The sequence below is a fragment of the Nanorana parkeri genome, unplaced genomic scaffold, assembly GCF_000935625.1.
Source record: "Nanorana parkeri isolate BGI_ZX_2015 unplaced genomic scaffold, ASM93562v1 scaffold2843, whole genome shotgun sequence".
Classification (NCBI taxonomy): domain Eukaryota; kingdom Metazoa; phylum Chordata; class Amphibia; order Anura; family Dicroglossidae; genus Nanorana; species Nanorana parkeri.
In genome coordinates this window covers 42,534-68,927 of record NW_017309111.1, presented here as the reverse complement: position 1 = coordinate 68,927, position 26,394 = coordinate 42,534, and the positions used below count along the sequence as shown (strand labels likewise).

At 43.6% G+C, this 26,394-nt stretch overlaps 1 protein-coding gene across 1 annotated transcript in view; it reads right to left on the bottom strand.

Moving 5' to 3' along the window:
- Positions 1–25,504, bottom strand: part of YWHAG (tyrosine 3-monooxygenase/tryptophan 5-monooxygenase activation protein gamma) — a 27,444-nt gene extending 1,940 nt beyond the window's left edge. Inside the window, exon 1 of the mRNA XM_018574259.1 lies at positions 25,151–25,504. Within this exon, the coding sequence (XP_018429761.1) occupies positions 25,151–25,237 (87 nt within the window). The 5' untranslated portion in view covers positions 25,238–25,504. The remainder of the gene's footprint in view (positions 1–25,150) is intronic.
- Between the last annotated feature and the right edge of the window lie 890 nt (positions 25,505–26,394).

Sequence of the window (26,394 nt, the reverse complement as noted above, 5' to 3'; positions counted from 1 at the left end):
CTACTAATTTTGTAGGTCATGTGACACTAATCAGTGCACAGGGGGTGTGGAGAAATATCAGGGCCCAATATTCTCAATATTTCCCTTCGGAGACAGAAAAAGATTGGAAACAGTCCTTTATCTCCTTCCACGCAGCCCCAGCACCTACTAAACAGAAAGTTGTAATCTATACAGGGGCTTCCTGTTCAGTCACAAGCTGAGGAGATAAGAGTATATTTACAAGCTCCAGTTATGAATGAATAAGTGATCTATACAAAACACCTTCTGTCCATTCACAAGCTGAGGAGATAGTAAACAGTTACTCAGTTATGAATGAACATTGTAGTGATCAGTACAGCGTTTGTTCAATAAAGTGAAAAATGGGTAAATGACACATTTTATCATTGTATCCTCCCTGTCTGCAGCTCACTCCTCCCCGCTGGGCACTGGCAGCAGGCTCCTCTTTATCCCCTCTGACCCTCGCTCTCTGCCAATACAGACAGGGAGAGCAGTGGACACTCCCAGGGGAGCAGATTGGTGGCTGCAACAAACGTAAAGCATACCGACCTGGCAAGCAAGAAATAGTTTTTTTTCCCCCGCTGTATGCCTTACATTGGTGGCAGTGAAAGTGTTAATAAGCCATCATGTAATGTGGCTGGTTGTTAACCTGTGACAGTCCACAATGCAACATGGCATCAAATACACAAAAGACAAAAGTGCCCGTAAATGCACACAGTCAATTCTGCATTATTAGCAAGAAAAGCTGTCCAACTCTAATTTACCTGACTTTCACTGACTGTAAGGAATCCTGTATACCAAGGTACATTCACTGTCTTTTATAAAAGCGGTGATGCTAAAACTAATATATATATATATATAACTAAAAAAGGTGAACTTTTGTATATTTTTCTCAACGCAGGCCTACTAGCCAGCCTACAGCCTAGGCCAGCAGTCATCCCCTCTTCCATTACTAAAATAAAAAGGAGGGGTATCGGTGTCTGATGTAAAAATGAAATGTGGTGTAGTCAATAAGAAGCCAAAACACTTCAGATCTATGGCCCTCATGTCAGCTGATGGAGTTCCTTCATACCAGAAGTATAGCGTTGTGTGTAGGATCTGGGGCATCAGAGCAGCTATGTAGACTCGGGATACTCTTCAGGCTCTTTCACTAATGCATTGAGAATTTAAGGACAGAGCAACGCTGATTAACACGCCTTTAGTATTAACAAGGCATTAAGCAGGCATTAGGGAGGTGTCAAAAACACTTGCAAAATGCCCTGCAAGTAGGGGAGGGTACAGCGATGTAGTAAAGGGAAGTGACCAGCAAGAGTCGCAGTAGCTGGTCAGACTTGGGTCATGGCATTTACAGCTGCTCTGTCTTCTTACTGTCTGATTTCCCAGTGTTTTCTGAACTTGCAATACCTCCTATACCTCTCCTGAACACCTGTGCAACGCTTGACAAATGCCTGAAAACCACTCTAGCGAGCGTTGACCAACCAGCTCAATATACTGCTATGGAGTTTGCAATACCTCCAGAACGCGACATGCCATCTTTATTTTGATGCAACGCTAACGCCCACGTGTGAACTGTACTGGGCAGTTCCTGTTTTATGCCAAATAGGCGTTGAAAGGCAGCAGAGGTGTTAAAAACGGCTGATTAATGCCTGGTTTTGCCGCACGTGTGAAAGAACCCTTAGTTTGGAGGTCAACAATTTAAATAATGGGGTTTACAAAAAATCTTTCCAAATGTGCTTTGCCAGTGTAGTGCAAAGCAACAGGTTTTTTTTTAAATGCTTAAAACGGTGTAGTTAAGTTACTGATTTAATTTTATGAAAAATAAGGCAACATAACTTTGGTCTGCATTTTGTGTAAATGCTTACGTCCTTGAACGCCACCGAGGAACTGGAGTTTAAAAAAAATTCCATATCTTTAGAATGGTAAGGCAGGAATGTGTGGAAAATGTAGTGCATGTAACAAAATCTGTGACATGCGATCCACATTTCTGCGCATTTTAACGTGCGCAAACAGCGCATCTTCCAGAACGAGTTTGAGCTGCCATTAGCTGGTCATGGCAAAGCAAGTGCATTTCACAAACGCGTGTCAAAACGCCAATTTTTGTGTCTATTTGATGCACATTCACAAAACGTGTGCCAGGTTGCTGTAAGCAAAGCTAGTAGAATCCTGTCCTGTATCATAGTTACATAGTATTTGAGGTTGAATAAAGACATTAGTCCATCAAGTTCAACCTATAGGATCTCATTCTTAGGAGTACCCGCACCCCTGTCTATGACGGTCCCTTAAGAAATCGTCCAAAAGTTTCTTGAACAATTCCACATTCTTACTGAAATCACTGCCTGTGGGAGCGAGTTCCAGACCCTAACCGCTCTAACTGTGAAGAACCCCCTTTGCCCCTTGTGCTGGAATTTTTTCCACCAATTTTAGGTGGTGGCCTCTAGTTTTTGTAATGGAGTTAATTTTAAATACCGTATTTTTCCGTCTATAAGACGCCCCCATGCATAGGACGCCCCCCACTTTTCTTACCCAAAATTCAGAAATACAATATTTTCCATGCTCTTTTACATAACTGATTACATCCAGTTTACATTTTGCAGAGTAAGACAGCTGCTTACTGGTACCGGTATTTTTTTTGTTTTCTGACATTTTTATGGGCTCTCTGTTGCATCTGGGCACTGGCTACACGCTCTCCACAGCATCAGCTGACGTCAGGTACATAAGGCTCATGATTGGAGGAAACCTGTTAGCTTGTCTCTGCAATCGGAAGTTTCACTCGTGAGGCTAGTTTGCAAAGGTATCGGCAGTTTCGCAACCGCAGTTCTCCTCTCGGCCCCCGTGTACAAGACGCCCCTCAAATTTTTTAGGTAAAAATGTTTAAGTATAGTCTTATACACGGAAAAATACAGTAGTTTGTCGCTAATGTTGCTGCCACCATTGAACATCTTGTACATGGAAATCATATCCTCCCCTTAATCTCCTCACCTCCAATGTGAACATGTTTAAATTTAGTAGCCTCGTCTCATAGCTCTGGTCCTCCATACCCCTAATTAGTTTGGTTGCCCTCCACTGGACTCTTTCCAGCTCAAAGGACATCTTTTCTTAGTATTGGTGACCAAAACTGGACAGCATACTCCAGATCATGTGGTCGAACCAATGATCTATAAAGTGGCAAAATTATAGACTTGTCCCTGCAATACATCCCCTTTTTAATACAGGACAAAACCCTGCTAGCTTTGTTTACAGCAGCCTGGCACTGCAAGCTACCCTTCAATTTGTGGTCTACAATGACCCCCAAATCTTTCTCCATTTCTGACTTCCCTAGTGGCATACCCATAATTGTATAACCCATGTTTATTTTTATTTCCAAAGTCACTTACTTTGCATTTATCAACATTAAACCTCATCTTCCACATTAATGCCCACTCCCCTATTTTATCCAGGTCCTCCTGTAATGTTATAATGTCTAAGTCCGTGTCTATTACCCTCCCAATTTTGGTATCATCCGCAAACACGGAAATATCGGTCAACACCCTCCCCGATGTCATTAATAAATACGTTGAACAATATGGGACCCAGCACAGAACCCTGGAGGCACACCGCTCATTACACTAGCCCAGTCTGAAAAGGTGCCATTTACAGATACCCTCTGGACACGTTCCCGTAGCCAGTTCTCTATCCACGTACACACCACCTCATCTATGCCCATAGCTCTCAGCTTGTGTAGCAAGCGTTTGTGTGGTACCGTATCAAAAGCCTTTTGAGAAATCCAGATATGACTCCCTCCATCGATGTTTCTACTCACCCACTCATAAAAAGTTACTCCTCGATTAACTTTGCATTATTAGTGACAATTAGATCTAGGATGGCATTTTTTCTGGACGGAATCTCCACCATCTGGTCCATGAAATTGTCTCGCAACATGTTCAGAAATCGGCCCGCCTTTGCCGAACCCGAGGTTCCACTGGCCCAATTGATGTCCGGGTAATTTAAGTCACCCATCACGACTACATTGCCCTCTCTCCCAGCTATTCCTATCTGGGAGTGAAGGTTGACTCCCCCCCTCTTCCCCTATATTTTGAGGTTTATAGCAAATACCAACGAGAAGTTTACGGCTAGTGTCAGTCTTATCTAGCTCCAGCCATAAGGTTTCCACGTCTTCCGCATTATTTGACGCGATATCGTCCCTTATATGCATATTTAGATTATTTTCAACGTAAATGCAAACCCCACCCCCTTCTCCCACCTCTGTTCCTCCTGAACAGGTTATAACCCTCTATATTAGGAGCCCAGTCATGCGTGCTGTTCAGCCAGGTTTCCGCTATACCCACTATGTCGAAGTCCTCTTTGATTAGCCTAATTTCAAGCTTTTAATTTATTTGCCAGACTTCTAGTGTTGGTGTACATACATTTAATTCCTCTCTTTTTGTGGGACAAAAGTTTACTACCTTGTTGTTCCCCACTATTTTTATTGTTCTGCCTTGATTTCGGTCGTTTTTGGTAGTTATACTTACTTGTGCCAACGGATTTCCTATATTGACTGTTTTGACTAATTTAACTGTATCAAGCAGGGAATGTTTTGCAGGGACACATCATTGGCTCGGCCTCAATTGGAGTATGCGGTCGTTTTGGGCACCAGTACACAGAAAGGATGTCCTGGAGCTGGAAAGAGTCCAGCCAAGGGCAACCAAACTCATCAAGGGAATGGAGGACCAGAGCTATGAGACACGGCTACTAAATCTAAATATGTTCACGCTGGAAGTAAGGAAATTAAGGGGGGGATATGATTTTCATCTACAAGATGTTCAATGGTCATAGCAACATTACCAACAAACTCTTTACGCTTAACTCCATAACAAAGACTAGAGGCCACCACCTAAAATTGGTGGAAAAAAAAATTCCAACACAAGGGGCGAAGGGGGTTCTTCTCAGTTAGAGCGGTTAGGGTCTGGAACTCTCTGCCACTGGCTGATTTCAGCAAATAGTGTGGAATCATTCAAGTAGCTCTTGGACGATTTCCTGAGCGACCATAATGTACATGGGTACAGGTACTCTTAAAAATGAGATGACACAGGGACCCACCCACACACACACACGTTGGACTTGATGGGCTAATGTCTTTATTCAACCTCATATACTATGTAATTATGTGAATGGGGAGTTAAATACTATGAGGGGAATTTATCAAAAGTGGAGCAGCTAAAATCTGGAGCAGTTGTGCATTGCAACCAATCAGCTTCTCTCTTTCATTTTCAAATCTTAACTGAACTGAAGAGAGAATGTGATCAGTTCAGTTAAGATTTGAAAATGAGAGAATCTGATTGGTTCTCATGCACAACTGATCCAGATTTTAGCTGCTCCACTTTTGATAAATCCCCCCCTATGCGTTTTCATTTTGACATACATTTGAAAGTGGTTATTTTAAATAGAAGCACTTCCTTCCTAAGCCAAGACTCGAAGGGTATGTATAGTACACGTGTATACAATTTAATGGAAAAAAAAAAAAAGTTTTGCCTTTACATACACTTTTACCATTTTGGAGACAATCTTGCTGAAAAAATCTCCTTCCAGGACCTTGGGGAGTATTGCATTTCTGCAACCCCCATGGCACAAAAAAAAAGTCTCTTTAAGGTGAACAAGCGTGAAAAGTCAGTGGTCAAGTGTGTAACCTGCCTGCTTGGGGTATAGATGGCCCATAGCTGCCATTAAGGGTGTTTGGAGAATACGTTTCACCTTTGAATAGAGTTTGGGGTAATAGGTCTGCAGGCTAAAAGAAAAAAAAATTAAGTGTATGGCCAACTTAAGAGAGAGATGAAGGCAGTGGCCATGCTTGGGTGACATGATGAGGTTGGCCATTTGGATGAGAGGTGTGCAACCATTATGAAGGTCTATTAGGGCTTGTTCACACCAAATGCAGACCAGATCGGTATGAGTTTCTGCACACACAGTGCAGTGGGTTGTGCCACGTTTTGGATGTGTTCCAAGCAGTTTGTGGCAAATAATAAATTAAAAAGTTTAGAATTGGCTTTCCGTGCGTTCCAGGGCATTTGCATGCATTTTTGATACGTTTGCATGCATTCCAGAGCAGGTAAAATAGGGCTTGCTGCAGTTTTTTTACATGCTCTGGAACTGAACACTGCGGTGTGAACTAGAACCCAAAATACCATTGGAATACATTGGACACAGTTTTGATCCGGTCTGTAACTGCTCTGCTCCTGGAACGCGCTTAGTGTGAACAAGGCCTTAATGAAGAATAAACAAAGGCCGTGAGTCTGCAGGTAGAGACAGGATATGTGCTGTTAATATTACCTGTAAATTAAAACTTTTGACTCATAGCAAAATTTGATCAGAACAGGAAGGAGGAAGCAAGGAGAGCAATCTCCAGAAGACTGATGTGGATTGACTTGTTTGGAGTTGGTCAAATCTTTTGCTGGGCAATGTATGTTTGTTTATCTGGATTCATTTTTGAAAAGGTTTGAGAATGTAATACTACTTGAAGGATCCTTGCTTTCTGTGGGGAAGCAAAAAGGTTTGTCTGACCTCTGCAGAGACCACTGAGACAGAGTTGGAGCTCTTAAATCAGCAAAGAGCACAAGCTATTGCAGATCTAAATGTCTGACTCAACGGCAGCATTTCAGACTTCTGCAGAGGGACTCCTGTTCTCACAGAGTAAAGGTTCTTTTTTTCATCAAGCTGGCAGGGGTCAGGCTTTTCTACTCAGGGTGTGGCTGCTTTATAAAAAGGAAACAAAATACTTTGAATACCTTTTGTTTAGTGGATTCAAACTAACTTTGATAGGAATTTAAAAAACACACTGAGGGGAATCTATCAAAACTGGAGCAGTTGCCCATGGCAGCCAATCAGTTTCTCGCTTTCATTTTCAAAGCTTAACTCAACAAACTAAAGATAGAAGCAGTTTGGTTCCAAAGGGCAACTGCTCCATTTGATAAAGTCAAGCTGACCAGCAAAAGTGGCAGTTACAGGGTTGGGAAAACCCATATTACACTGGTGGGGTGCTTACAGTGGTAAACTTTTATTCATGTGGCTGAAATTTTTTTTTTTTACACAAAAAAAAAGGAAATTACTGTAGCCGTTTAAAATGCAGCAGTCATTTGTTTGTCCTTGGGGAACCAGAATCTCCTAAAAACTTTACAGTAGGGATGCACAGATACCGGTATTTCAGTACTGGAGTACCGATATTTGTTTTTCGGTACTTGCCGATACCAAAAGTCCCATTCAGGAAGCCAGGTGGCGTGTAATGACTTGCCACCTGGCTTCCCGATTAGCCAGGAAGCCTTCCCCATGCTTCTCGTCACTAGGCGACGAGAAAGCATGGAGCCGACTTTCTGGCCAATCAGGAAGCTGGGCGCTGTGTAATGATGCAGCGCCTGGCTTCCCGATTGGTCGGGAAGCCGTCTTCATGCTCCCTCGTCACCTCATGACGGAGCATGGAGCCGGCTCCCCAGCCAATCAGAAAGCTGGGTGCCACAACACGGCGCCTGGCTTCCTGATTGGCCGGGAAGCCGGCTCCATGCTCTCTCATCACTAGTGACGAGAGAGCATGGAGCCAGCTTCTTGATACCGGAAGTATCGGGCTAGGCATTGGAGCATTTGGGCGATTGAGTACTCGCCCAAATACTCGACACCGATACCAGTATCGGTGCATCCCTACTTTACAGCCAAGAAAGGTCTCTCTATTTGGACTGCAGTTGCATTGGTGTTGGCACATGCAATCAGATATGACACCAGCCATTTGTGGGCTTGAAAGTTTGGTTGAGAGCCAAAATAAGCGCAAGAGGCAGCTTTGACAGTAACTGATGAATCTTGTTCTAATGTAAAGTGCATTTGAGACCCCATTCACACTGAGCGACATGGAAATCGCGCGACTTCGAGCGATATTGCGCGACGAGCGATATTGCGCGACTTCTTCCTATTGGGCTGTATGCAATCAGGAGCAATATCGCTCTAAAAAAGGGTCATGTAGGAGCGACAAGCTACCAGCGACGAGCTACAAGCGATATTGAGCGACGAGATGTGAACAGCTACATTGAAATGTATTGGTGAAGCTACATAGAGCGATATAGCGCAGAAATATGAGCGCTATCGCTGCGATAAACTGCTCAATGTGAACGGGGCCTAAAACTAGATATCAGCCTAAAACGACCATTCGCCATCTGCACGGGAGCAAAGCTGCTTTGTGATTTTAATGCGGATCAAATAGCTTTACCATGCCAATACAAAAAAAATAATTGGAAAACCGATATACTGGCAACAGGTAATAAAGCTATATGAAATCTAAGGGAAAAATGACAACTACTGGTTAATGCTTGTGGGAAGACTTGCCCACGCATGAAAAGGTCCCGGAGCGTTTTTTGCTGCGTATTGGTCCGTTTTGTAGGGCGTTTTCCATTTGTATACTGCCAAGTAGCCTTTGGAATCACGCGACTTTTTACCGCGAATCGCGGTAAAAAAATGCGTGCCGGTCACGCGACAGACGCGCATATTACAATACGCATAGGTGTGAATGGGGCCTTATGTGTATCTTTTTATAATATTGGCCAAAGTTACAAAGGCAGGAATGTAAAAAAAAAAAATTGATGAAATCTATAAAGACAGCTTTGTCAGAGGAGCAACAAAAAGGATTGCAAACATGTTTAAATTACATATGTTGGGGAAACATAGCTAGACATTGCCATGTTGTGAAATTGGCCAGGGGCACACCAGTGGTTCCAGGACAAAAGAGATAAAAGTGTATTCTTCCAGTCAAGGCTTAATAGTAAAGATCAACTGTTTTTGGCTTTACTTCTCCTTGGGTCAGCATAAAGCAGGCTACTGCCCAAAACATGCTGACGCAAAGCCGCACTACACCTGGGAAGCATCCCGACAGCCAGAACGGGGGCAGGGGGAAACCGGCAGGAAGTGGTGACTGAGAGTTACCGAACCCTGCAGGGAGGAGACCGAGAGTTGAGCAATACAGTAATTATTTACATGATCGCACAGCTGTAGTGCCCCATGTTGGCTCCAAATATTGGGGATAATATTTTACGCTCCCAATACTTCTCCTTTAAGTGTGTAAGTATTATATAAGTATTATATGGTCACAATGGTTATCACAATGAATTCCAGCCAGGAATGAGCAGAGAGATAACTGCAAGGAGTAATCTGTGTGTATTTGCCTAGGTCAAAGGAAAATGTTTTAGGGTTTTAAACATTGAGGGGTGGAGTAGGCAGATCTGTTGGTGAGGCCAGGATGAGAACAGCAAATCTAGAAGAACGCATTAAAAAATGTAGTACATCCAAACAGGTCTTTGTACGTAATAAAGGCTCTTTTACTTTATTGCATAAACATGGCAGTACAAACCAATCAAGCTCCCATTTCACATAGCAACGTTTCAGATCATATCTAGCCCTTTGTCAAGCTAGGCAGTTTGCTCTTTGGAACTGTTGAAGGTTGTTCATCCTGGCACCAGGCAGTGGACACGATGTGTGATCCTGAAGTACAAAATCTAGGAGAATGCAGATTTCCTGATGAGTATGTTTTCACCTGAACCTTTGTTTATAGCTTGAAGGACAGTAGGCATTTTTTTCTGCGATTCATGAACAAGTGCAGGGGTCACATTGCTTTAGGCAGCTGGTCACATTCCTGGTATGTAACAGATTCTGGGGTTATACAACGAACTGTGCATGCATCACAAGTACTGTAGAAAAAGTGCTTGAGTGGAAAGGGACTTTCTTAAATGACTTAATGACCTTCCCTCCAAAGTTCCTTCCCTCCAATGTTGTGGTGTCAGCAAGCTCCCTCATCAGTGCAGGCCTCTCTGGTCTCAAAAACAAACAAAAAAACACAACAGTCCTTCTAGAACAATAGCTACAAATGGAGGCAACATCTAAGGCATTACCTTTTCTAAAAAGGAATGAGGACAATAGGATGAACTTATTAAAGAGGAACATCACCCTTACCTTGAAAACAACAACAAATGTACCTTTAGAAATGTTTAGTAATGGGAATTTACAGATACCTCTAGATAATTGCAGGCTTTGTACTTTACATGCTTTATTTTTATTTTCCTTCTCATTCTCCTGGTGGGCATTTTTTTAACCAAGGACAGATTCATATATCTCCTTTTACTTACTGAACTCTGGCATATGTAATTGGACAATGCGACACATCACCTCAGGATAAAAATATTCACACACACTTGAAAAATGCACTCGTCCAGTAGTATCTGTGTGACACCTGTGTACCTCCTGCCTCCACACTAGTATGTAATATAGTTTTATGACCTCTATTTAAATTATAGCAAAAAATGTATGTGGGGGGGATGCTCAATGGGGACAGTATGGAATCCATACTGTCCCCATTGAGCATCACTTTTTTTTTTCCGCCCCCCCCCCCCACAATATTTTTTTTTAAGTATCATTTAAATATATAACTGATAGAAGTTATCTAGAACAGTTTTTTAAAACAGCTGTAATTGATGATGTTCCTGACCCCCATTTAGTCCGGCTCCGGGCCAGCAGGGCTAAATGTAGGGGGGAGCAATTTTGTACAGCTGTCCAAAATCACGTGTAGCCAGCTGGATTGCCACCTCCCCTGCCGCCTTCTGTCACTGCTGTGGTTTTGGGGGTCCCCTGCAAATTAGTTCAGGATGGAGAGTGGAGAGCAGAGAACGTCCATTCTTCGCTCTGTTCCCTGTGAACACAGACATGTCACCTCCGAAAGCTATCTTTATTGCTATCACACAGGAGCTAGGTGAAGAAAGTGATAAAGTAAAAAATAAAAATGAGTAAAAGGAAATTTAAAAAGAAAAAATATATAATACAAATTTTAAAAAGTAAAAATGCATAGGGCATTGTATATGTATGCTGAATGTTGTCCCCCATTCTACTGTGTGCCAGATGTAGTAGCCGACCAGCAGCACAACACACATTGTGCATTAAAAGGCAAGTTCAATTTGCCAAGTAATTTGGAAAAATGGAATTACACGCTTAAATCCTGCCCCCTCAAGTAGATTGGGCACCTGTTTTAGTCCTTGGACTATTATTTTTTTTTTTAACCACTTAAAGGCCATGGTGTTTCACCCCCTTCCTGGCCAGGCCATTTTTCAGTATTCAGCGCTGCGGTACTTTGACTCATGTTTATTTGGGGGAGGGGCAGGACGTCTCAAGACGCCCTCCCGCTCATAGAAGACGCCCGTCCGGCCGTTCACAAACGGCCATGGACGGAAGGTAGTTAAATATCCACACCCGTTTATGGGCGCACAGGCACTTAATCACCTCCAACCGATTCTAACAAGCACCATGCCCCAGTCAAGACTGGCCCACTGGCCTTTCCCTTAAAGGAGACTTATTGTGAGAGTAAAATACTCTTCCCAATATTTAGAGCAGCTCTCCATACCAAGAACAGATCACGAACCGCTGATCGTTCAAGTTCAGTCTCCAACCTGCAGGGAGTGGTGACCGTCGGGGGCAGCTGTTTCCTTTTCACTCTCAGCCAGCCCAGAATGCAAGTGTGGAAAAAAAGCCCTGTGAAGAATCAGGTGTGAGAAAGACAAATTCTGGACCTCAGAATGGTAAGCATGCGTTTTGTTTTTTTAAAGTTAGCAGCTAAAGCACTGATAGCTGCTGAATTAGTTTTGAAAAGGTCGGTGAAGTCCCTCTATGACCCTCTTAAAATGACATGCAGAAAAGGACCTGTGACCTGCATACTTGCTCTGGATCAGGAACTCAAAACAGTAAAAACAGTAGTTCAGAACAGATAGGCAACTTAAACTTTGAGCAGGTAGTCAGCAAAGGCACCCCAATATCACACCAGGTTTAGTTTTGTAAAGGGGCACTAATAACAGAATACATGCATGGATTACTGGGTCTTAAATTAGGTACAAAGGAATTAAACAAATATTAATAAAATCAGAACTGTATGCCAACAGGAACAACATCCGACAGATCTCCTAAACGTGTACAAGAGAGCTCCATATCTCACAAACATATACTAGTATCGGTATCAGGGCCGATATCAGGCACTTTCACTCATGAAAATGCCCAGATTAAGGCCGATGCTTGTGGGGACCTCGGCAGGCTGCTGGGGACCTGCAGATAGTTGTCCATGGCAGTGTGTGATTCTTCATCTCCTACTCCTTTCCGGCGCAGGCACAGCCATGTACAGCCCCGGGGGCGGAACTTCCACCCCAGGGCTAGAAGCTGGTGGTTCCTGCCGCACACTGACGGGGAGGACAGGACGGGGTGGCATTGCCCGACTGGACGTGGGGGAGGCCAGGTCCCAACATCGCCAGTGAGGTGGAGTGCCCGCAGTGCCACTGCAGATGTCCACATCGCCCAGTGAGATCGACACGCAGCATGGAGAGAGGAATTCTGCTTTGGGGACATGTATTCACAGAACACATGCTCCCAAAGCAGAATACATGTCCCCAAACCAGAATACTATTCTGCATAGGGACATGTGTTCTGCTGTTGGGACATCCGTATTTAGCCCTGAGAAACTGCCCTAAAATCATCAGTCTGTTTTAGAAAAAAATGTCACATGTCCCTTTAAGAAAAAGTATCAGTAATTGGTACCGGCAAGTACATGAGGGACAGTACTTGTACTTGGTCTTTAAAAAGTGCTATCGGGACATCCCCAATGACAGAAAGGACCTAACTAAATATTCATCTGTATACTTGTTTTACTTCAGGATCCCAACAAGTCAGGCTGCAGTTCTATCCACTATCATGCAACTACAAACGAATATGCTATCTTGGGGTATACTAAACTACTTTTAATCCTCTACAGTACTTCAATCAACCGCCCTATATACATACACTAACACAGCATGTGGTTGCCTTAGCTCAATTTACTATCTTTTTTTTTAACGTAACTTTATTGCCATCACAAGCCCCCTATGTGATAGCACATTGGAGAGGACAGGTTCTCTTTAAGGTGACTTTAGGGGTCTATTAGACCCCTGTCAGCTTTCCACTTTAATAGCTTTAGCTGGGGAATGACAACTGCTTGCTGAGGCAGCTGAATGTAAACCGCAGGCAGTGGCTGGTAGCAATAGCCAGCCTGCATATTACACCCACCGCCTGCTGTCAATCATCAGGTGAGGGAACTGAAGGAGAAAGTACTTTCAGGTCCGCTCCTCTGCTGATTGACAGCAGGTAGGTGCAATAGCCAGCCTCCCTTTGGGGAGGAGAACAGGAGGAGCAGAGCGACCTGGGATTTGTTGAGTCCTGCCCTACTTTGAGCACTGAACAAGGAATCTCCTGCTTCCTCTGTATTCTGCAGCAGTTAGAATACCCGAACAAAGCTTGCAGCTAGTTGGCTGCTAACCGTGTTCATCTGAGAATTTTCCAAGCTGCTCCTTCCATCAGCTGATGCTGGTCAGAAGGGTGCTGACAGCCGCACCCACGCAGAACAACCCGAAATTCGGTGTATAGCCTACTTAAGAGTGAAAAATCAGTCATCTCTAAAATAAATCAGTCTCAGAACTTTGCAAATCTGGAGCATTTGGGCTGCCCAGGAATAAATGGAGAGACTGCCAATACACTGAAAACCCAAGGCAACCTGATTTGCAACTGTCTCACCAATTTTCTTGATTAATGTTCCCCTATGTCACACTTCATTAAGGCAGCCAATTCATTAAATGAGCTTTCCAGCACTCGATAAATATATGATGCATGCACCATTTTTAGCAGCAACGCACAACAGCAAGTTAACATGGATTGCAATGCTCTACAATGCAAGGATAACAGAGAAAAGACCATTAATTTGCTGCTGCACGCTCAGGGCAGTGAAGTGACCAGGCTCTATTGCATAACTGCAGCAGAGAACAGTCAGCTCATCTACTGTCCGGCAGGGCTGTATAAATTTCTGGAAATCTGTAGAATGGGTGGACAGAATTACAAATTGTGACCGGTAAAACAGCTCACAAATGTATTTCAAAGTTTTATTTTTACAATCTGATGTCCTTTAGATTAAAGTGATATTAAAGTTTGTTTTTCCACCTATGAGGCCCACCTTTGACTAAACCGGTTTCTTTAACAGCCTCCAGGCCGGCCGTAGTAGAAAAACGGCCGGCCCGGAGCTCTCTAGATCTGAGCTGACGTCTTTAGACGCCCGCTCAGACACGCCCCCTCGCGCGCCGCTCGTGAGTGGGGAAATTGCAGTTTTTTTAAAAAACAGGCAGCGAGCCTGTTATCATACAAGCGATTCGCCGGCTTTAGAGCCTGCGGATCGCGTGTATGGGGTGCCGATCGGTCCGGTGCGAGCCCGGGATCAGCATGTCCCCTGTCTCACAGGGGATCAGAGGGAGCTCGGTACACAAGCTGCCTCCGGTCCCCTTTACTCTGCAAGAATGCGGAAGTGCTGTATAATACATCACTTACGCATTCTTGTGTCACTCTCCAGCTTCAGAAGCTGGAAAGAAGCTGATGGAGCAGATCTGTGCTTCATCAGCTTCTTTTGGGGGGTCCTAGGTGACATTAGGGGTCTTTGAGACCATGGTCTCCATAAAGAGGACCTGTCACATTTTGCTATCGTATAGGGGGGTTTATTAGCCCCCGTATGTGATAGCAATAAAGTTTAGTGGAAAAATATAAAAAAATGTAAGTCCCCCCCCCAAATTTAAAGTTACACATAAAAAAGAAAAACAAACATTTTTAAATTCCCCACCCATACATACACACATGCAAACATGCGTGGGGGGCGCATACGTGCAAAAAAGACGATTGCGCCCATTACGCCGCACATGTTACATATCGCCGCGAACGTCTGAACGAGAGCAATAGTTCTAGGGCCATCAATCACTGATAACACTAAACTGATGAGCGGTAAAAGCTTTTAAAGTGTCGCCTATGGCCAATTTTGGGTATGGTAGTTTTCTGCGATTTTGCAGGTGCGCGCAATTTTAAAGCTTGACATGTTTGGTGTCTATTTACCCGACGTGACCCGATCTTTTTATATTTTACCAAAAAAACTGGGTAATAAAAGTTTCCTAACAATGTAAAAAATGTTGTGTAATTTTTCCTAATTATAATAAAAAATAAAACCCGTAGTGGTGATTAAATACCACCAAAATAAAGCTCTATCTGTCCCCAAAAAAATGGTATAAAATTCATTTCAGTACAGCGTTGCATGACGGAATAAACGTCAAAGTATCGCAGCGCTGAATACTGAAAAATGGCCTGGCCAGGAAGGGGGTCTAAACACCTGGTCTTGAAGTGGTTAAAAAAAACCCGCTGAGGGGCGGGCTTCCGATGACCGCAATACCGAATCCCTCCCTACATAAATGCACATACTAAGGTAAATGCATTGTGTGTGCCTAGGTACAAAAAATTGTGCCACACATTAAGTAATGCTGCACACTAAAGCGAGGGTAATATTTCTAGGGCCATTATTTAAAGTGAACTCTAAATCGATGTTTTTAAAGCATTGCCTATAGACAATTTTTGTGTACCCTGGCTGTGCGTGCATGGGTATTTCACCAAGAAGTGAAAAAGTAAGCCACAGATTCCCCATTTCTACAAGAACCCCATTGGAGTTGTACTGCACAGGCACGTTTGACCTAAAGCTGTACTGTACCTCTATAGCAGGAGGAAGGCAAACTGACCTTCCAGCTGTGATAAAACTTAAAATCTCATCAATGATCTGCCTTTGGGAGTTGTGTCTATGGCTGTAAGAATCTTGCAATGCCTAGCGGGATTTTTAGTTGCATCATAGCTGGAGGGCCGGAGTTTGCCTACCCCTGCTCTAGGGCTTTGATTTGGCCATCTACCGACAGTGTTTGTTTTGGACAAATGTTTTTGCATAAACATAAGATTCCATAGATGGTAATTGATTCTTCTGCTTGGAAAAAAAAAAAAGTTCTGGCTGTGCCAGGTATTAGACAAAGTCAGCAAATGTAAATGCTTATTTTTAGACTTTGTTCATCTTAAAAGTATACCTCTAGGCAAAACCTTGTTTTACTTTGGGATACAGTGGGGAAAGTGAGCTCCCACGCGTTTTCAGGTGACTGAAGTTTTCTTCATGCATTTTTCAGGCTTTCAAGCTTGAGCATTTTTGTATTATCCAATGGAAAACTAGTTACTAGGAGACTGCGGTGCAGAAAAACACTTTACATGCATTTCAGGCACACCCACTGACTTGTGTGGGGACAAAATTCACAATTCTGGCCTAAAAAAAGATCATGTACTTTTGAACTACTAGCAATACCCAGTGCAACAGGCACCACTAAAAATAATGGGGTCCATTAGGTTAAAGGGGTTCTAAACCCTCCGTTTTTTTTGCATATATCTACTGCTAGCAGGCAGTAGATATATGCAAAAAGTTTTTACAAAAAAACGCTTTAAAACTGGTTTAAACTTACCCGTCTTAACCGCGCGCTCCCGTCTGAAAATCCGAAACTGCTCGGGCAGCGGCAAAGCATCTTGGGGCGGGCGCATGCGCAGTTTGGATTTTCAGCCGGGAGACGAAGCGAGACGCTAGGTAAGTCTATGGACGTGTGCACCCGCATGCAGGGTGAGAGCCGCCGCACCGCTGGAGGGACAGATAAAAACATCAGGAAAGAGGAAGATCGGATTAAGGGACATGATTTAAGGTAAGTGCGGTCATTAACATTTGGGGGAGGGAAAAAATGTCAGTTAAAGTACCGCAGCGCTGAATACTGAAAAATGGCCTGGATGGGAAGGGGGTTTAACACCGCGGATGTCAACTGGTTAAAGAGGACCTATCACCACCAATATGCTATCACATGTTAAAAGCCCCCCTATGTGATAGCAATTTAAGTTTAAAATTGGGTTTTAAAAAAAATTAAATGTAAAAAAAAAAAAAAAAGTGTTTTTTTTACATCTTCTACCGCCGTGTAAACACGCGTTGGGTGCGCCTACGCATGAAATTGGCGATTGCGTTACACACGTTGGGTATTGCTGCACACGCCAGAGAGCAATAATTCTATGGCCAATATTTACGTGTCTCTCTAAACTGATGGCCTGTTGGGGCTTTTAAAGCGTCGTGTATTGACTTTTTGGGGTACTGGGCATGTTTGATATTTACTCTTAACCTTTTTTTTTTTGTGTGGTTTTCAGAAAATATATAATGTTTGGGGGTTTGAAGTAATTTTCAGGCTTAAAATGTGGATTATATCATGTAAACAAAAAATGAAAAAGGCCTTTATGTGTAAGGTGTTAAAGTGACAATAAAGACACATCCCCCATTGCTGGAGTATCATCATCTTTCCAGAAGTTTTCAGGAGTCCCTCCAGCGCTGGTGCCGATCTCTGATCCAGCACTGAATGCCGTGTCCCACGGAGTCTGTCCGCGTGTACCCTGCTGAGCTGCCTTCCTTGACTTCCCGTGTCTCTCTTCTCCCAGCCGAAGATCTCTACTGCGCATGCGCCCCCGTGATCCTTCATGACCGCTCGAGAATCTTCAGATCTTCGAACGGTAGCAAGCAGTAGATACATTAGGTACGTTTTTACCTGTTTGGTAACTTTATATTATTTTTTTATGTTTTTGCATATGTCAACTGCTTGCTAGCAGTAGATATATGCAAAAAAAGTTTAACGATACTTTAATAACAGACATGTCAGGTGTAAAATGCTGTGATTTGCTTACACTTGCAGAACATTCACTTCCTGCTTTGAAAGGGCAAAATGACTTCAGTTAGCCCAAGCATTGCATCCTGGGAAAGTTACTTCAGTAGAACATTCCTGGGAAATCTCTTCTCAGGAAAGGCATTTTCCTCCCCTGAGATGATGTGCATTGTCACAAGTCTAGTCACATGTTCCAGAAATCTAGGAAGTAAAAGGAGAGCTAGTAATCTGCCTAGTAAACATGGAGACTGTCAGAAGACTGGGGAAGAAAAGAGAAACAAAGTATGTAAAGAATAAAAAGCCAGCAATTAACTAGAAGTATGTGTTTGTAGATTGTCATTACTAGACATTTCTAAAAGGTGTCTGTTGTTTTAAAGATATGGGTAAAAGTCGCCTTTAAGATGAAAAAAATAGACATGCGAAAGAATTGTTCATCCAGAAATAAAACAGATGAAAAATTCTACTTGTACAGATTTTTCTGGTGATGCTCATGAAAAGGTTTGTTGCACAAACAGCCTTTCTTAAAAGGAGAACTATGGGGTTAGGTCTTTCCCCCATAGTTCTCCGAAGGGTAACGGGAGGACACAAGCTAGCGTCCTCCTGTTACCCAAAGATCTTGCGGTATACCGAGACGCCGCAGCTGAAACGGATCCCGACAATTATGTCTGGATCCGCCCAGCTGCGTGAGTGACAGCAGGCTCTGCCTATCTAGAGGCAGAGCCAGCTGTACCCACCCCCTGCCCCGTCCGTTCCGCCAGTCAGCGCTGGAGGATCCAACAGGGGAGGGGAGAATCCAGTCACTCCCGTCACGGCTCTCTGCAGTGACAGGATCGAGAAGTGAGCGAGCGCCGGTATGTGTTCGCTCACTTGCCGATCTACTGAGCCGACCTGTGACAGTCTCATTGTCACAGGTCGGCTCAGATTATGAGGCTGAGTGAAAAGCCTCATAATTCTCCTTTAAACACATTGGACTGAATATTACAAATTTATGGAGACTGTTGTCCTAAGTCTGTGGGCAGCCATTGGAGGGATTTTATCAAAACTGGAGCGGACAGGTTTCTTATGGCACCCAATCATCTTCTCTCTTCTGCTTGTTCAAGTTTTAATACGGAAACAGAGAAGCCGATTGGTCGCCATAGGCAACTCCTCCAGATTTTGTCTGCTCTTCCTTCCACTTGTACTTGGCAATCCCTCCAGCACTGGTGCCGGTCTCTGATCCAGCGCAGACTCCTCGTGGCCCATGGTGTCTGCGCGACGTGCACGCTCCTGACTGCGTGCATTGACTGATTGCGTCTCTCCTCTTGTCCCCGCCAATGATCTCTACTGCTCATGCACCCCACACTCATCATCCTGCATGGCTGCTCGAGAAGCTTCAGATCTTAAGCCAGGAGTGAGCAGTGGAGACAGAGGTAAGTATTTACATTTTTGGTAACATTTTCTTTGAATGTTTTTGAATAGATCTACTGCTTGCATTCGGCATCTAGTGGATTAATTCCCTATAATATACAATGATAAACACTGCTGCTCTGATTCACAATTCTTAGTTAATGCCACTCTATGTAATAAATATATGTCAGGTCATGAGGAATTTTCATCAAGTGCTTCAATTCCGTAAACTGCCCATACAGCTGACATTTTTTGTTCAGCCCCCAAAAAAAAAAAAAAAAGCAGTTTAGCATGCATGGATAGGGGAAATGTCCCCTGCCAGTCTATTGCTTTCTGACAGCTGGCACTGTATCCAAACAGTGGCTGCAATCACAGTTATCCACAATTTTTCTGCAGCATGGTTTCTTCAACAAAAGTCGATTGAAAAATGGAGTACTGCCAACAGGGCCACACAGACTGTTTTTCAGCTGAGGCAGAATTGTATGACCAGCTTTAGACTAACTCTTACAGCATGGAATATTTTGAAATATAACAGTGACAGCTTAAAACATAAGAATGCTATTGTACTTTGAAAACAATAACTGAATTATATTTTGGTGCAGTCTGCATTTCCACTGGAAGTCATACCAAACATGAAGGTCAATTTTACTCCACAAAACTATTTAATGCATAAGTAGTACTGCTAGGAAGATAGAAAAAGTTTGTAAGAACATTAACTTTCAAAACCATTCACATAACCTAATTTGCCAGATTCCCCATTTAAATGCCAGTTGCAAGACGAATCACTCCTTAGAACAGGGCTGGTCAAAACCCAGGAGCCAGGTTGCCAATGCTCCGTAAAATTTACAGCTGGCACCTAACTTTTAAAGGTTTTCTTTAGTTGTCAATGTAGCTGGCTCCGGAATTACATATTAGTTTGTCCATCCCTGCCTTAGATGCAATCTTAAAAGGAACTCTCATGTGAGAATCATGGAGGCTGCCATTGCTGAACTTTCCTTTTGATAACAGCTAGTTCCCTGGCTGTTGTGCTGATGGTTTGGCTTCAATACCGTCTTAATTGAACGAGTAAATGAGGCGAAATTCTGCTTACTTCCATCACACAATCATGTGCAAGAAAAAAACTTTTTTTTTTAACCTTCCTTCCATGCGATTGGGTATTCTTTGCCAACTGCATTTTCATCACATTAAAGTGACATTTAGGCCTCGTTCACACCTGAACGTTTTGTAGCGCGTTCTACGCTCGACGAACGCTCTACAAAACGCTCAAACATCTAAATCCCATTGTATTCAATGGGTCTGGTTCACATCTTGGCGTATTTCAGCCCGTCCCTAACGCGCTACAAAACGGCCCACGCCTGAACAGGTACATGTACTACTTTGGGCCGTTTTTGTTGCGCGTTTCCATTGGGATACAGCCAAGTAGCCCTCGGAAACGCGCATTTGTCGCGCAATTTTTTTTACCGCGAACCGCGGTAGACAACCGCGCATATGCAATACGCCTAGGTGTGAACCAGGCCTAAACCCTCAGATTTTTTAACATAAACCAATAGTGTAATGTGTGCCTTAATGTAATCCATGGTTGTTTCCCTTCTCTTTGCTGCTCTTCCTTTTAAATCCTCATGTCTTCTCATGCTTGGGGAGAACTTCCCTTTGCAGCTGAGTGCCTCTTCCTGTAGTGCTTGCTCAGGTTGCAAACCAACACACAGACACCGTGTATCCATTCCTGAGACAAGGCAGTCTGCTGCAAAACAGAAGTTCTACCAAGCATGAGAACAGATACAGATTTAAAAAGGAAGAGCAGCAAAGAGAAGGGAAACAACCATGGATTACAGCAAGGCGCACATTACAGTATTGTTTTATGTTAAAAAATCTGAGGGTTTAATGTCACTTTAAGTTAAGGGAAAGATCCCTTGCAAAGCGAACAGCCCATGCGCCTTTAGCAAATCATCCTGTGACTTAAAAGCACTTAAGTCAGACAAGCATGAGCATTTTTTTCCAAGAGGCCAGCAATGGCAGCCTCCATACTTTCCTGATGCCAGATTCCCAATAGTCTCAATCATTCAGTACCCCTCCGGGTCATTGTGTGCATGCACCTGTGGCATGACGACTCATTCAGGGGGAGTTGTAAACATAAATGGTGTGTAATCAGCAGCAGCCCATGGGTCCATGCACACTGTATGTATACAAATGTTAGCACAAACATTTACATGTATACAAGAGTAACTAAAACAGTAATTACAGCCCTCGGTGCAGTTTTTGTTTTTACATCGAAAGTAGCACAATATTACGCTGCCAGACACAGCTGTGTAAGTGGGCGCATAGATTCTACACTGCTCCATCGAAAACTATAGATTATATGCACTTGTATGCAGTTTTTAATGCCCCTGTGAATAAGCCCTAAAGCTGATCTGTACTGGCAGTATAAGGTGCCTGCCATTGCCTTACATGGGCACCCGTTTTGGCCAACCCACACACCAAGACTCAGATCTTCCAAATATTGGGCACAAATGTCACTCCCTCCACCTACCTCAAGGGAAAGCTCAAAGAAATCAAATCCCAGGCCCAAAAGCTCTTATGTAAATAGGGCATATCTAGCCCTAAACACATAGTGACTTGTGTATTTGCAGAAGCCTTTCAGAATGTGCATTTGCAGAAGCCTTTTCAGGGCAGTTTGCAAACAGGGGAGCAATGAGTGCTGGTAAAGTAAAAGCAACACTTTTAATTTGAATTAAACTGACAATATATATTACTTACAATTACCCAGCTTTTTCTGGTAAAAAGATTTCTGCTTTTGTAACATCAGGTCGGCTCTCAAATCCATAGAACTGTTGAGTATTACTAGCCCTATTGACATTACTTGGCCTGGTTCACACCTGCTCGTTTTACAGCGTGTTCCTACGCGCTATAAAACGCTCAACATGTGAAAACCAATAATTGCCTATGGGCATGGTTCCCACCTGGGCGTTTTACAGCGCGTAGGAACGTGCTGTAAAACGCCCTACGCCCAAAGAAGTACAGAAGCTTCTTTGGGGCGTATTTGCCGCACGTATCCATTAAAATACAGCCGGATAGCCCTCGGAAATGCGCGTTTGTCGCGCGTTCCTTTTACCGCAAATCGCTGTAAAAACACGGGGCACGAAACGCGCGGCAAACGCGCATATTCCGTACGCCCAGGTGTGAACCCAGCCTTAATCTTTAAGTTCTAAGGGAAGAAACAGTAAAAGAGGAAACTTCACTTCTACAACAGCAAGAGTAAAAAACTCCAAAAAGGACAGGACCATGTACAAAAGGCACACTTCAAAGGAAAGGAACATTTCAATGAAGTCTAAAACGGTAGCCATACACTGCAAATTTCATCCGGTTCTTGAGGAAACAGCCAAACTTTGCACAGTGGGTGCTGCTGTCAGCACTATCAGCTGGCATCCCTCGTTCAGCTGATTGAAGGAGTCGGTCGAAAATTCGTCATACTAAACAGAGCCGTCAGCCAATGAGCGGCTGGCTCTGTTCGGGTATTCTGACAAATTAGCCTTTGTCAGAAGCAGAGTAAAGAGCGGGGATTCCTTGATCAACACTCTTGTAGTGTTGGAGGAATCTGATCTATTTTTTTGTTTGAAAATGTGCATTTGAAGAGGTCTTTTCAGGGCACAGTTTGCAAACTGGGCAACAATGAGTGCTGGTAAGTAAAAGCAATACTTAAACGGACAATCTATTTTTTTTGTTCGAAAAAAAATAGTGTATGGCCAGCTTAAGTAAGGTAGTGACCAAGCACAACTCTCCCTATAACTAAAATATCACTATTAGCTAATCCTTTTATAAATATGTCCACTGTTAAACAGCTATACACATATAAATTAAATTTAAAAAAAAAAACAGAAGCCACATATTCCCACTTCCCAGTAACTTTCCGGAAAGGTATAAATACTGGTGACTAAAAAGGCACAAGTACCAATGCTCAGCTCACATTGAATCCAAATGATCTCAGAACAGAGACAAAATTCAGAATATTTGGTAAATGATTCCCCCCCATCCATTTGTTAATGGGGCATAGTTAGACTTGCACAGCTCTGCCATTTGAATCTATAGAAGTTATTTGTTTAGATCAGAGCTATTCTTTAAGCTGTTCCCACCCATGAATGTCACGTGACACCATGTTTAAAAAAAAAAAAAAAACTTAATATAATAAAGCTGAATATCATACTTATCATGGCTTCTATCCATATGTTAGAACAGAATGCATATCCTGACCTTTTGAAGGATGGACATCTCTGATCTTTTGAAGGATGGACATCTCTGATCTAGAGGCATAACCTACTTGTGCCATCAAATGATTAACATTTCAGGCAAAACATAAGGTGTGTGAACATTTTGTGACAGAATGAAAACTCATTCTAAAATACCCATAATCAGAAGTTGTATTCTGTGTATCACTGTTAAGAAGTTTAGCTGCAACCACTGGAGAATGCCAAGTGTGCAGAGCAGCCTTTGTGCAAGAAGCATTAGCATCTAAATGTTGCACTAAAGGATTAAATACCCATTTGGCAGTGCACAATTTTACAGACATACTGACCTGTGAACAAAGCATATTGATTCAGTTGACATGGAACATGTTAAAAGAAAACCTGAATACATGATATACAGCACCAAGTAGAAAGATTCTGGGAATGTGCGAGTTCAGCAATATTTGATATTTACCTCTTTAGACATATTAAGCTCTGGAGACATTAAATTTAGATATATACTTTCCATCGCAAACTAACAACGTTCATTCTAGAACAAAAACGGTCGATTCAAACCAAGATATAATCACCTAAAATAACCCAACATTAAATTCAGCATGCCCCAATACAAGCAATGCCTTGGCGTAATGGATCTTAACCTGTCAAGTTTAAATGCATTTCATCACAGCAATGAGCTTGGATAACTGCCATGCATACTGTCTGGTACCAACCACCTGGGTGCAATGCAGATTTCGTCTCCAATATGACATCAACGGTTGCTATGGAAATGGGTGAGGTAACACTTCCAGCTGAACTGTGTGAGGGCAGAGAAGGACATAGTTTTGCATACAAGTCATCTGTTTTGGGGTGCATATTTAATACCCCAGAAGAGCTTTATGGATGAAAAACGATAATCTTCAGCAGAGATAGTCAAATAATGCGATTAAATTAAAAATTGACTCTATTAAGCAGAAATTGTTTAATGGGAAGTGATGAAGTGGCTTATACAGTTATGCGATGAGTGTGTTCACACACACACCAATTTCATTTGGGCTTTAATATCTCAAAAGGGACAAAATAGATAAATAACATATGTAGACAAGGATGAGTGCATTATCCATTAGATCTATTAGAAAAGAGCAGAGGCACTGTGCAAGGCACAATGCTGGCTTCCCGAGAAGTCATCCTATTTAAATGCAGAGCAATGCACCTGCAAACAAGTTTTCCCCAATCCATTTAAACAATTGCCTTTTTTCCGATTCCCCTCCCTCCTCCAGACAGTCCAGCCTCTTCTCTGCAATATGACAAATGCAGAATCTTCTGGAAGGGCTGGTACTGCCTCTCACCACTGCTTTGTCTGGAGAAAAAAAAATATAGATGAGATTGCTGATATTTCTCCTTTCTGAATGGAAAGGTACAAGAGAAAATTATCAGCGAGTCCCAACGTGGATAGCAGATTTTGACAGCTGGCTCTTTAAATGAAAACCAAGGGAGCAGGGTGTGATCAGTGCTAGCAAGAGAATCCTTGGACAGAAATCCTGGATTCTGCTGGTGGAGAAATTCATTTGGAATTCTGGAGCCAGTCTGTCCAATCTTTATATGTGTTAGGTGCCAGTTCCATTGACAAGAAAAGCATAGAAGTCGGGTGCCAGCTGTCATTTTTAAGGAGCATTGGCAACCTGGCTCCTGTCCAGCACTGTCTCCCTGTCACCCCAACCCTCCACTGAACACAGGCCACATGTACCCCGGGGGGGAATGGAGACTTCCCCATAGTAAACAGGTACCAGTCCGCCATACTCCCCTCATACAACCCCCATTTCACAGCCCGGAGACTCGCCCACATTCCACCTATATATACCAGCCTGGCTGCTGACTAATACCGCAGTGAGACCCGTTACATAGGAAGACTAGGAGAGGACGGGTAGACATGGAACAAGCTAGCGCTCCCACCCTTCACTCCACACTTACTGCTTTCATAGCAGCGGCCATGTCGTCGTATCTCTCGGCTTGTTCGGCCAGTCGGGCTTTCTGCACCAGCTGCTCGCGGTCCACCATCTTGCAGCGCAGCGAGTGGGGAGGGGTGGGTGAGTGAATTCGGCGGCGGGCAGTGGTCTGTGGAGACGGTGGCGGAGGGGAATGCTACGCCCTGATGTGTGCTGAGCTCTGCCTTTCTATGCCTGTGCCGCACGCTCTGCTGCTCGTGTCAGTGTGCTGCTCCTGCGGCTGAATAACGGTCTCCTCTCTGGCCGGTGACTCCCTGCTGTCTGCGCGTGCCTCCAGGGACCGCCCACTCTGCTCGTGCCTCCTATCGTGTGTGGAACCGCCCGGTGGCGTCATCTCTCCCCCCTCAGTCTCCCGCCCTTTCTCCCCCTCAGCTGATGTCAGCAGCCGTAAAAGGCCAGCCGGTGGCTCCCGGGCTTGTGAGAGGCGCACACGGGTTGTTGGGCGGTGGCTAGGGGCGGCCGAGCGCTCATGGCTGCGCCCTATTGCAGTGTGGGAGTAGTAGTCTTTACAGACCTGCGGCGTCAACGTCTGTAGAGGGAAACGCCTTGCTGGAAAGACTACAAGCCTCTGCAAAAGACAGACACTATTCTTTTCCTCATCGTCTAGCACCATGTTACCTCATATGGAGGAGTGGAAAGCTTGTGCTGTAAAATATGACGTCACGATGCTTTTACAAGACTAAAGTAAAGCTGCTCATACACCAGTAGAATCTCATTAAGGCTCTATTCAGACTAGGTTCACACCTGCAGTACAGTGATTGACAGCACTAGAACTATTGCTCTCACTCTGACGTTCACGGCGATATGTAAGGGGTAGCGCAATTGCCGTTTTCACACACGTAGGCGCACTGGCGTGTGTTTGAGTTTCTATGTGCGTGCACAAGGGGGACTTAAAAACATTTTTTTGCTTTTTCTTTTATGTTACTTTAATTTTTATAACTTTTAAACACTTTATTTTTTTTTTTACACTAACCCTATTGATATTACATAGGGGGCTAACAAGGGTGTGACAGGTCCTCTTTATGGAGACATCAGGGGTCTTTCAGACCCCTAATGTTACCTAGGGACCGCAAAGAAGCTGAGGAAGCAGACAGCGCAGAGCTGTACTGTGGCCAGGAAAGATCCCGACAGTATTGTTGCGATCCACCCCACCACCTGAATGACAGCTGGCTCTGCCTCCAGCCGGGGAGCGCGCTTCTGTCCATAGTA